The sequence below is a fragment of the Drosophila biarmipes genome, chromosome 2R (assembly GCF_025231255.1).
Source record: "Drosophila biarmipes strain raj3 chromosome 2R, RU_DBia_V1.1, whole genome shotgun sequence".
Lineage (NCBI taxonomy): Eukaryota > Metazoa > Arthropoda > Insecta > Diptera > Drosophilidae > Drosophila > Drosophila biarmipes.
Window position 1 is genome coordinate 10,207,562 of NC_066615.1, and position 10,811 is coordinate 10,218,372.

Below are 10,811 nucleotides of genomic sequence, written 5' to 3' on the forward strand. Positions count from 1 at the left end.
CCCAGACACAAACCGCAACTGCACCCCTGGTACTTACATTGTGTTACGTTAACAGCTCTATTGCCCCGGTCTGGCAGCCCTGCGCGGTCACACACACTCGCCCCCAAATGTATCGGAAACATGCAGCCGACTTAAAAGTGAAAAACTAGCCAGCAAACTCAAGCGGTCAGCGTGGATAATAGGAATTGGCAGTACAAAATTAAATGGTAAACAGAGGCTGGTCGGCGTGGCTGATGGGGGCGCAGCGAGCGTGGCCAGTGAAAGCCAGAACGCTCGCTCTCTCGCTCGGCTGCCAGAGTGCGTGAGTGTGTGTGCGTGTGCGTCTGTGTTGACAAAATACAACAAATCGCAGCGAAAACAGGAAGTGTGTGGACGATAAAGCATAAAGATTGCACATTCCGCATCGGAATAGGCGACAAAGCTGAATGTCGGGGACGGCGAGCGTGAATTCATCTGTCTAAATTCCGCCTGGCCCACTCACATTCAACCGCAGATCAGGGGGCGTTTATCTGGAGCGGTGACAGGTTTCGCTGGCTCTGTGCCTTGACACTGCATCGGATGCTCGGTGGAGCTGAAGCATCACGTCACTGTGCCACGCTCCTCCAAAATCGCCAAAGATTGGACTGCATTTGAATACGTAGTGGCGATGCCTGGGTGCGTCATGCGCTCGTTAGCTATTTACATACGCATATAGTATAGCACGATGTTGTGGATTGCTTTCGCATGTTAATGCTTTGTTATTTATTTCCATTCCCTTTATCAAAGTTTCGCGCTATCGCCCAGCCAGCTCAGAAGCAGCCGCTCCCCAACTGAGAGCGCGGAGAGTCCAGCAGCTCTGGCCACTTGCTCCTCCGGATCCGGCTCCTGCTCAGGCTCAGGCTCCGGCTCCCACTCCCGCTCCTGCTGCCCCCGCCCTCCGCCCGCCAAATCCAGATCCTGCTCCCAATGACGGACGGCGAACAGCAGGATGCGCTGGTCAAGCGGTCCGAGGAGGAGCGCGAGGAGATATTCCGCCGCTACGAGCTGGGCATGGACCCCAGCAATGTGGTGGACCCCTGGGAGAATCCCACCTTCGAGCTCTACTTCAAGACAGACAAGTAAGAAGCGCATTTCTGTTCCTGTTCCATTCATAAGAAATAACCATTGCTCTCCACAGATATGGCTTCCTGCATGACGACCGCCTGCCGGAGACGCGGGACGCTCAGGAGGTGCAACGCACCAGGATCGAGATGGAGCGGGACAAGAAGTGGATGAAGATGCTCAGCCACTGGCCGCCGTCGCAGGACAAGCTGCACAAGCGCGTCTACAAGGGCATACCGGATCGTGTGCGTATGGTGGTCTGGATGAACCTGCTCAACATCAAACAAACGGCCGACAGCAATGCCGGCGTCTATGCCCGCATGCTGCAGCTGGCCAGGAAGTACTCCACTGAGACGCGACAGATTGATGCGGATGTGAATCGACAGTTCCGCGACAATCTTGCCTTTCGCGAGCGCTACAACGTGAAGCAGTGCTCGCTCTTCAATGTGCTCAACGCCTACAGCATCTACAACTCGGAGCTGGGCTACTGCCAGGGCATGGCCTGTGTGGCCGGCGTGCTGCTGCTCTACTTGAACGAGGAGGAGGCCTTCTGGGCACTGAACACCCTAATCACAGACCCAAAGTACGGCATGCACGGCCTGTTCATAGAGGGCTTTCCAAAGCTCACGCGATTCATCGACCACCATGACCGCATCATGTCTAAGATAATGCGTAAACTACACAAGCACTTTACCAAACACAATGTTGACGCCCTGCTGTACGCCATCAAGTGGTTCTTCGTCGTCTTCGTCGAGCGCGTGAGTAAAAGCACAAGATATGTGGTCATGAATCAAATACTTAGAATATCTATTTGCTTTGCAGGTCCCATTCAGTCTGAGTTTGCGCGTGTGGGACATTTTTATGTTGGATGGGGATCGCGTTATTCTGTCCATGGCCATCAACATTCTGTATCTCCACAAGGACGAGCTGCTGCGGCTAAAGGACATGGACGCCATCATCGAGTACTTGCAGGTGAAGCTGCACAAGAACTTTGGGTACAGCGACGACGAAGCCATTCAGGGCCTGGAGCGGGTGATGAAGAAGCTAAAGGACCTCAAGCTGGACGTGCCGCCGCCACCCAAGTCGAACGAGTTCCCCACCCGCAAACTCGGTGACTTTGTCGAGGCAGACATGGAGAAGAAGATCGGGCGTAGACGCAATGATTACACGGACGCGGAGAAGCAAGTCATAACAGATGTGATATCAAGGTGAGATAGTGAGATTGTAAATTAACTTATCTTAAGTAATATATGTGTGTCTTGCAGACAAGAACAAAACGCGATTGAGGTGCAATCCACAGTGTCCTACGAGACTTCCGAGTGCGCCACGGGTGAGTCATGAGCAACACACAAGTCCTTACACTGTTTATCTACTAATACTAATGCTTGCTTTAAACACCCCACTTACCCACCGACTGTAACTATAATCTGCAATTTTAATTGAAAATCCCCTCCTTATTTTGTATTGTGTGGTGCAAGTTTATCACAAATTGTGTGTATATATCACGTATATGTAAACATAAACACGAGCAGTTCCCCAAAACGAACTTGAATTGGTGTTGCCTTAGCCGTAATCCTATGTACAAAGTCTTGTTTAGTTCTAGAATATGAAATGGCATATGTACTCTGTTTATTTCACTAGCGATGTATAGTTTTTCGTTTGAGTGTACTTTAAGATCGTAGCCACTTTCAGCGGGTCGTCGTTGGCAGTCCAGCCCAAGTGCGTCATCATCTCGCTGGCCGAAGCATTGAACTAATTGAATAATATGCTAATATTGACCTTTTGCACGCTGGCAGGGGCGGGAGAAATGTGTAACTCTGATCTGTGAAAACAAGAGTCGATTGTTAGTGGTTCTGGATGCAATACGAAACCTTAGACGTACCCCTTAGCTGTAACGGATCCAAAGGGCACTAATTCTAATTCTAGTTCTGTATGTAAAGTACTAGCTGTTAAGGGACAATAACCAAGGCAACCGCAAAAACCAGTTCATGCTTATTAAATACGCCCCTCGACGTTCATGTAATCGGATGATCCATTCTGTAACCATTGTCTAACATTGTCCGCTGCGTGTACATATATCCGTTTCGATCACAAGCCACCGCTTCTACGTCTTGCCGGCAATCGGCGATCGGAGCTGCAAAAACCGAAATCAAACCGAATGACCTAATCCGCAATCGCTTCTGTAATTCTGTTCCTAGGTGATGGATACTCAATGAAAACGTTTGAGAGTATCACTAGCTTAGCCACCTCGCCGGCGAATAGTAGCTACTCGCTGTACAGCAACGGATTCGTGGTGACCACTATCGATAGTGCCCAAGACCCCGCCCGCAGCCAGAGTATCCACAATCTCAGCTACCTGCAGCCGCACCCGGCTCTGCCCAACGGGCTGCAGCACATGCGGCACAGCTTCAGCAGCGATAGCGACAGTCGCAATCGCCTCGATCTGGACCAGGCTCTGGAGGTGCTCCAGCGCCAGCAGCTGCCCCTGCCCCTGCCCCTGCACCCGAAGACCCCCAGCAGCCAGGTGGTGTACATCATGCAAAACGGAGGCAAAGGCGGAGGTGGAGGCGCAGTCACGACCATGGAGGTCGCCGCCGACGACGACGATGATGCGCTGAGCGTGGAGAACACGCGCCTCTAATTTTAGTTGATTCGTAATGCGTAATCTTTCTTTATGTAGTTAATGTTTTGCCTCCTTGGTTTGTAAAACGCATATGCCAATAACGATTTCCAAAAAGAAACCCCGAACATTCGCTAGTAATGTCCCCCACGTACTTAGCTTTAATTTTTGTATTGTCGAACCGACGGGAATCTTGAATTGTTATTCAGTTGCTAGCAATTATCGATGTTTATACGTACTTCCTTCCTATCCTCTCTCCGATATTACCTAACCGAGAGTCTCAACGTAATATTCCAAGAACTTATAATCCTAAGACTCCAACGATTCCGCTTGAAACTACGTACAACGATTAATATTTATTGTTATCCGCCTTACTACTTTCCACACGTATTTACACCCACTACTCTACTAATTACGTACTCTAAGTTTGCTCTTGCATTTACTCCACTTTTCCTTGCGAAAGAAACTCAACTTTAGTTTATGTTAAAGCCAAAATGGTAGTTGTAATCTGATTAGCCAATAATTGTACGATTATACATATAGCGAACGTACCACACAAATAAATATGATTTTGTACTGAATTGAACACACTCGCCAGCATGGTCGATGTTCCGCCGTCAGCATTCTGTATTATTATGTTATTGAACTGCCAGCGGCGTTTCCGTTTCCGGTTCAGAGCCCAGTATTAATCCGAAGTATTCGATTCGATTTGCACCTCACAAACAACAACCACAACAACACTAACACCGCTAACCAAAATTTCACTCTGCCACAATCACAACCACAACCGAAAACTAAATGCAATTTTCCGAAAACCGAACTCTTTTCCAACGCATTGGCAACACGACGAACTGGGATTGGTCGAAACCAAATCGAAAAAATACGCAAAAACTCGCAAACGTAAACCCATAAACGCAATTTATTAGTTACGCTTACTGTTCCCGAGGATTCGCACTCAATACGAAGTTCGCTTGCAGGTACTTCAGTTGCCTCGCACGGCTCGTCGGAGACCATGTCGCTGGAGGACAATAAGTGAGTAGATTGCAACATTCGTGCTGCAAGCGATGAAGTGCCGGCAAAGTATGCTGCTGCATCGCTTGCAAGCACATTACCATCTGGAAATTCATGCACTGCATATCTCTTTGACTGTCATTCATTTGAAGCATAGTAATCCCCTTTCAACGCCATCCTCTTGCAGTATCCACCTGAGGACCGCCAACATGCTGCAGAACACTCCGCAGCGTGAGATGCTGCTGGGCACCTGACGTCAGCTGCCGCCTGCGTCCTCCACGGCGCCGGCAGCTGCAGAGAATCGCCACACGCTGACCACAGCCACCTCTACGGGCCTAGGAGTAGCAGGAGCACCGGGTGTTAGCCCCACATCTTCGCCCAGAGCCACGCCCACACCGCCGCCCGTGCCGCCGAGATCTCCGCTGGCGCTGGGATGACTAGCAAAGCAGAAGGCGGCGGCGAACCGGAGTGGGATCACCTAGTTCCTGGTGCTCGCCGCCGTCTGCCTTTGCCTAGCCTTAAGTCTCCATGCCCTGCCACCGCTGAAACCACTAGAACTAGGACTTCCTTAGGAGCAGCATTAGCCAACATTAAGCTTCGAGAGTCTGAGTCTCACACACTTTGTACATACGCCGCGGGAAGCCTGAGGGGCCCCGACTTGGTAGTGAAACCCGGATCTGGGACTAGATGCGCCAAATTAAATTTACAACAGTTACGAGTTAAACAATTGATAAAAGCAATCGAGAATTACATACACAAAATGCTAATGGAACAATATTTAAGCAAGAGCAAATCGTATCTAATACACCTACAAAGCGGTTAGAAGTCTATTTAATTGCGTATTGAATTCAACTCAAACATATATTATAGAAATTGTTGTAAATTGTACTTGTATATACGTACCGAACAAAATACAAAGCAACGTTAAAAAGTTACGTCCATGAAATGCAAACGAATGTAAAGGCGAAAGGCAACCAAATATTAATTGAAAGCTATAGAGAACCGAATCGAATGATTACGCTAGATTTATGTATAGTTATACCAGCATAGCAGTACACGACCAGAACAAACTGACAAATGAATTGAGTATTTGTAATTATTTTCACGACTAACATTTACACGAACATGAATCACTAGTTTAAGTTTCTCAGCAAAGGAATTATGTTTATTTAAGTTACAATTACTTTCAAGAGCGTTTCAAAATAAAACTGTCAACTGAAGCTAAGCTAATCCCCCGCCTTGGTGTCCAGCTTGCCGCCCTTTTCAATGATGGAGCCCAGGTCCTTGAGGGACACCTCCCCGGTTCCGCGTTCCAGCGGCTGCGGCTGGTTGGGACCCGGCTTCCAGCCCACAAAGTAGATGATTTGAAACGTGGCCGGTACACCCTTCTCGTTGGGCTTCGCATACAGCTCCTGGTAGATGGCACTGGCCGCCAGCATCGTCTCGCGACTGAGATGGGCCGGCCGGTTGAAGGCCGCATTGTTCTCCGCCATGCCCTTGAGATCCCACATTAGCTCGAACATGCTGGGGTACCCGATGACCAGTTCATCGGTGTCGATGGTCAGCATGGTGAAGCCGGCGCGATTCAGCAGGGATCCAATGTCCCGGATCTGGGTGAAGGGCGAGATGTGCGGGGATATCCCACCCTTGCGTTCCAGCTCGGCCAGTTGCAGCGAGGAGCGCAGCTCGTACAGCGTGTCGCCGCCGAACATGGAGGCAATGAACACGCCATCCGGCTTCAGACTGCGCTTGATCCGGGCAAAGCAGCCGGGCAGATCGTTCACCCAGTGCAGACTCAAGCTGGAGATCACTAGATCGAGGGAGTTGTCCTCAAACTAAGGGCGATTTTCGTTTATACTTGATACTTGGGGGTAAGTGGCCTAATTACCCACATCCAGATCCTCCTCATCCTTGACTAGCTTCGACATTTTGAGACCCGGAGTGCCCTGCGCCTGCTCCAGCATCGAGGCACTGGTGTCCGTGAGTGTCAGATGCTCCACGCTCTCCGCCAGGATGTGCTGCGAGAGGTAGCCCCGACTGCATCCTATGTCCGCCGCAGCCTTAAACTCCCGCTTGATGTCGAACACTCTGTCTGCCAGGCGGAAGCCCACCTCCTCCTTGAGGTAGTCGTACAGTCCTACATCTTCGCTGTGGGAGGAGTTGATGGTTTAGATGGGTTCTATCCGCCTTCATGGGAAGAACTAACCTCAGGGCTGCTCGTTCCTTTTGCAATCTCTTGGCATTCCGATCGAAAATGTGCTGCGGGGTCTGGCTGAGCGAGGAGAGCGGACGCAGCTCACATCTGACCTTTAAAGTGGACAGTTTAGTTAACTTTCGTAACATTATCCCGCTCCGGACTAAAGCAATGCTGTAATAAGCACCCGGCTATGATAAAATGAAAATACTTTGTTGACATTATGTGCACGTCGAATACTGTATACCCTTCTATTTTTTCATTGGATTAAGGTTTGGATATTTGGAATATACAAAATATGTGTAAGAGCATATACAATTATAATGTGTATATGTACTTAAAATATTCTTATAATTTTATGATTTCTGTTATAAAGTAATTATTAAATTAATCGTTACATATGGAATCTCAAAAGTCAAGATTGTTAATATTACAGCTGCGCGAACAGTGTTGGAAGCGAGCGAAACCAAAACAGCGACCCAGCGTCGTTGTTCAGCACTGTTAGACAGTGTTTTCTTTTGGCGCCAAAAGTGGCGGAGATCACCGCGAATTATTAGTTCATATCATTTTAACATTTAATCAAATCATGAGCTTCTCGCGCAGTGCCCTGCGCTACGCCCACACCAATGGCTACACGGGACTCCTGTACACCCCGCGCGGCGAGTTCATCATCACGTGCGGCACTGATGGAGACATCCGGCACTGGACTTGCATCAGCGACGACGATCCACGGTCCAGCTGTCTGGGCGAATTCGTCATGTGCATCGCCCACACGGGCAGCCGACTGCTGGCCTCCACGGATCGCAACACGGTGCATGCCTACACCTTCCCGGAGATGGACAGCGACGGCATCCTCATGCGGTTCACGGCGCCCGCAACGTGCCTCAAGTTTTCCGGGGCCTACACTGCGGCGGGCAGCGAGGACACCACCATTAAGGTGCTGAAGGGAGACACAGCTGGCAACGAAAACGTTTTGGAGGGGCACACGGGTCCTGTTCTGGCCCTGGATATGTTCGTCGAGCGGAAACTTCTCGTTTCCGTGGCAGGAGATGGCCAGCTCAAGGTCTGGAACTTTGAGGAGGGCAAGGAGCTAAAGAGCATTGGTGGTCTGCCCAAGGTGAACAGCTTCGAGAACGCCATGCTGTATGGCACACCCCATTTCGAGCCACAGAGCGGCGAACTTCTGGCCTACGCCATGGACAACGAGATTGTGGTCCTCAACACGGCCAACTGGGAGGTGGCCTTTAAACTGCGTGACGACTCGGTGTCCAGCAACTACAGCTGCTGCCAGTTTTCGCCAAATGGTGAGCGCCTGGCCGCCGGAACAACCAAGGGCGAGGTGAGCATTTTCGATGTGAAGAAGCGGAAGGCTCTGACAGTGGAGATGCCGCCCAACGACTGCAATGCCATTACATGCCTGGCCTGGAATCGTTCTGGAGAGGAGGAGGTGGCCTTCTGCGATGCAACTGGACAGCTGGGTACCGTCTTCCTCAGCGATGCAGAGGAGGCCGGCGGCGGCGAGGGACTGGAAGATGACCAGGCTGAGCTGTTGGGCGATGACTACGTGTTTGAGGGTGGCGATGAGATGGAGGCCGCAGTTGACGACGGCGATGGTGTTAGTCTGGAGCAGCTAAAGCGCAAGGTGATGAACTTTGCAGATCCCGTGGATCAAGATGATGCTTCCAACCAATCCCTGGCCAGCAGCAGCAGAACTGTTCCTGCCCCCGCCGCTCCGCAAATCAAGCTGTTCAAGCAGCAGACCGCCTTCCAGCCCAGCGCCACTCCCAGCGATCTGGAGCATCGCTACATGGCCTGGAATGATGTGGGTATTGTCACCGCCCACGTAGAGCCCTCAGGCGATGGCTCGATCGATGTGGAGTTCCACGACGCTAGTATCCACCATGCCCTGCACATCAGCAACTACAACCAGCACAATTTGGCCAGCGTGAGTAGCGGAGCTTTGGCTCTGGCCTCCAATGAGTCTAGCAAGCTGGTGGTGATTGCTTTGGCTGCGGCCGGGAACAAGGAGTGGTCGCTCAGCCTGCCGGACTGCGAAAGTGTGGAGGCCCTGGTGGCCACCAGTCATCTTGTGGCCGTGGCCACCAGCTCGAGCTTTTTGCGCATCTTCAGCGTGATGGGCACACAGCGTGAGGTGCTAACCATTCCAGGACCAGTGGTGGCTATCTCTGGACACGAGCACAGCCTGATGGTGGTTTACCACAGCTCTGCGCCCAGCCAGACGCAGCAGCATCTCTCCGCGATGTTGGTAAACATAAATGGACTTAGTTTGCGGCAGGAATATCTGCCCGTTCCGCTGACTCCGGGTAGACAGCTCGCCTGGCTGGGCTACAGCGACACGGGATCACCGAGCATCGGCGACAACATGGGCCTCCTCCAATTGTACCGCAAGAGCAGCAACGCCTGGTTTCCCATCTGCGACACCATGAAGCAGAGCAGCAGTGTGTCGCACCACTTCTTTGTTGTGGCTGTTTCCGAACGTCGCCAGATAGTCCAGGCGGTCTTGTGCCGTGGAACCTCCTATCCCATGACGAATCCGCGACCCATGGTCCAGGAACTGCGCATGCAGATTCCGCTGTGTGACATCGAAGTGGAGAAATCGGAGCTGGAGGATGCCCTGCTGCGCTCCAGTCTGATGCAAGTGGAGGGTGCTGAGAAGATGCAGAAGGAGACGGCCATCAAGCTGTTTGCTCTGGCCTGCAGCAGCGAGTGCGAGACTAGGGCTAGGGAGTTGATAGAATCGATCGCCTGCACTGATCTGCTACAGCTGGCAGTAAAATATGCCACTAAAAGAGGGCGCATCCACCTGTCCGATCGCTTGTGCGAGCTGCTGCCTCAATTAGAGGCTGTCCAGGAGGCTCGCAAGCAGCAGACTTTGTTGGGCGCCAGCGGAATTGCTGCCACCATTGTCCTGCCCATGACTCCCACATCCGCCTCGCAAAGTGGTCCCAAACCCAAGGCCATCGAGCTGAGCTCAGCCAAACGGGGCACCCTGAAGAGATTGGCCAACTCACCCAACATGTTCAAAGCTGCGTCGGCGGCATCTCGTCCATCGACCCCGGACATTACACCCTCTCCGCTGGATACCCAGGAAAATATATTCAGCGAATCCGAGTCAGAGGTTCCCATGGGTAAAACCGCAGAGCACAGGACTCCCCTGAATTCGGTTAATCCGTTCGCAATGAAGCGCAAACTGGGCGACACTGGAGTGATCTTTGGTTCCGAGAAGCTGAAGCTGGCTAAGAAATAGTTTATTTGTAGATTTTTAAGTAGATATAAGGCTTATATTTTAAATATTAAATAAATAATGCAAAAAGTAATTACATCTTGTCAGCTATAAATGGACATGCGCGCAGCATCAACGAACCTCATTATTTTCTTTCCATTAATTTTCAGTTTGTTTGGTCATTTAATTTTTCACATGTTTGAATTAAAATTATAGAAAAAATGCCCTGAGGAAGTAATTTATTTAATGTACAAATCAGAAAATGAAGTTTTTTCAATTTATAATGTTTATAACTTACTTTGTCGTTTTTCCAAAGTAAAATTCTTGAAAAATACTTAATTTTTCAGTTTATTACTAAACAAAATATATATTTTATTGATTGATGATGATATTTCAATATATGAGCAATAAGTGCTAAAAGCAAATAAAAATCGTAATAGGCATTGTATAAATATGTGAGAATTGTTATCAGCTTATTCTTTTAAAGCTATATCACAATGGTTTACATTATAGGAAAGTACTATGTGTAAATCATTTTTTAAAATTCAACGTTTCACAAAAAGGAATAGCCCAACTGATCTCACCTTTCGGTATTTTATGACACTAAAAAATACCAAATTTGTACACCGAAGACCGCGATCTTCACACACAATCGAAACGAA

At 49.8% G+C, this 10,811-nt stretch overlaps 3 protein-coding genes across 6 annotated transcripts; 2 read left to right on the plus strand and 1 right to left on the minus strand.

The window, feature by feature from the left end:
• Positions 1-53: 53 nt before the first annotated feature.
• LOC108030192 (USP6 N-terminal-like protein) lies at positions 54-5,936 on the plus strand. Of its 3 annotated transcripts, none has more exons than XM_017102946.3 (7): positions 54-206; positions 766-1,097; positions 1,157-1,838; positions 1,903-2,288; positions 2,346-2,410; positions 4,627-4,732; positions 4,899-5,936. In XM_017102946.3, exons 2-7 carry the CDS (start codon positions 946-948, stop codon positions 4,963-4,965), a joined length of 1,458 nt encoding a protein of 485 aa, XP_016958435.1. In that variant the 5' UTR covers positions 54-206; positions 766-945; the 3' UTR covers positions 4,966-5,936. The 3 variants fall into 3 exon arrangements, with proteins under 3 accessions (XP_016958435.1, XP_016958436.1, XP_016958433.1); XM_017102947.3 differs by having other exon boundaries at positions 4,678-4,732; XM_017102944.3 differs by lacking the exons at positions 4,627-4,732; positions 4,899-5,936 and adding an exon at positions 3,279-4,286.
• On the minus strand, positions 5,849-7,124 carry LOC108030193 (arginine-hydroxylase NDUFAF5, mitochondrial). 2 transcript variants are annotated; one of them, XM_017102948.3, is made up of 3 exons: positions 6,918-7,124; positions 6,604-6,859; positions 5,849-6,546 (listed from the first exon to the last, which is right to left on the minus strand). In XM_017102948.3, exons 1-3 carry the CDS (start codon positions 7,052-7,054, stop codon positions 5,938-5,940), a joined length of 1,002 nt encoding a protein of 333 aa, XP_016958437.1. In that variant the 5' UTR covers positions 7,055-7,124; the 3' UTR covers positions 5,849-5,937. The 2 variants fall into 2 exon arrangements, with proteins under 2 accessions (XP_016958437.1, XP_043947776.1); XM_044091841.2 differs by lacking the exon at positions 6,918-7,124 and having other exon boundaries at positions 6,600-6,748.
• Positions 7,125-7,396: 272 nt separating this feature from the next.
• LOC108030426 (WD repeat and HMG-box DNA-binding protein 1) lies at positions 7,397-10,243 on the plus strand. Its single transcript, XM_017103313.3, has one exon. It carries the CDS (start codon positions 7,492-7,494, stop codon positions 10,171-10,173), a length of 2,682 nt encoding a protein of 893 aa, XP_016958802.1. The 5' UTR covers positions 7,397-7,491; the 3' UTR covers positions 10,174-10,243.
• Positions 10,244-10,811: the final 568 nt, after the last annotated feature.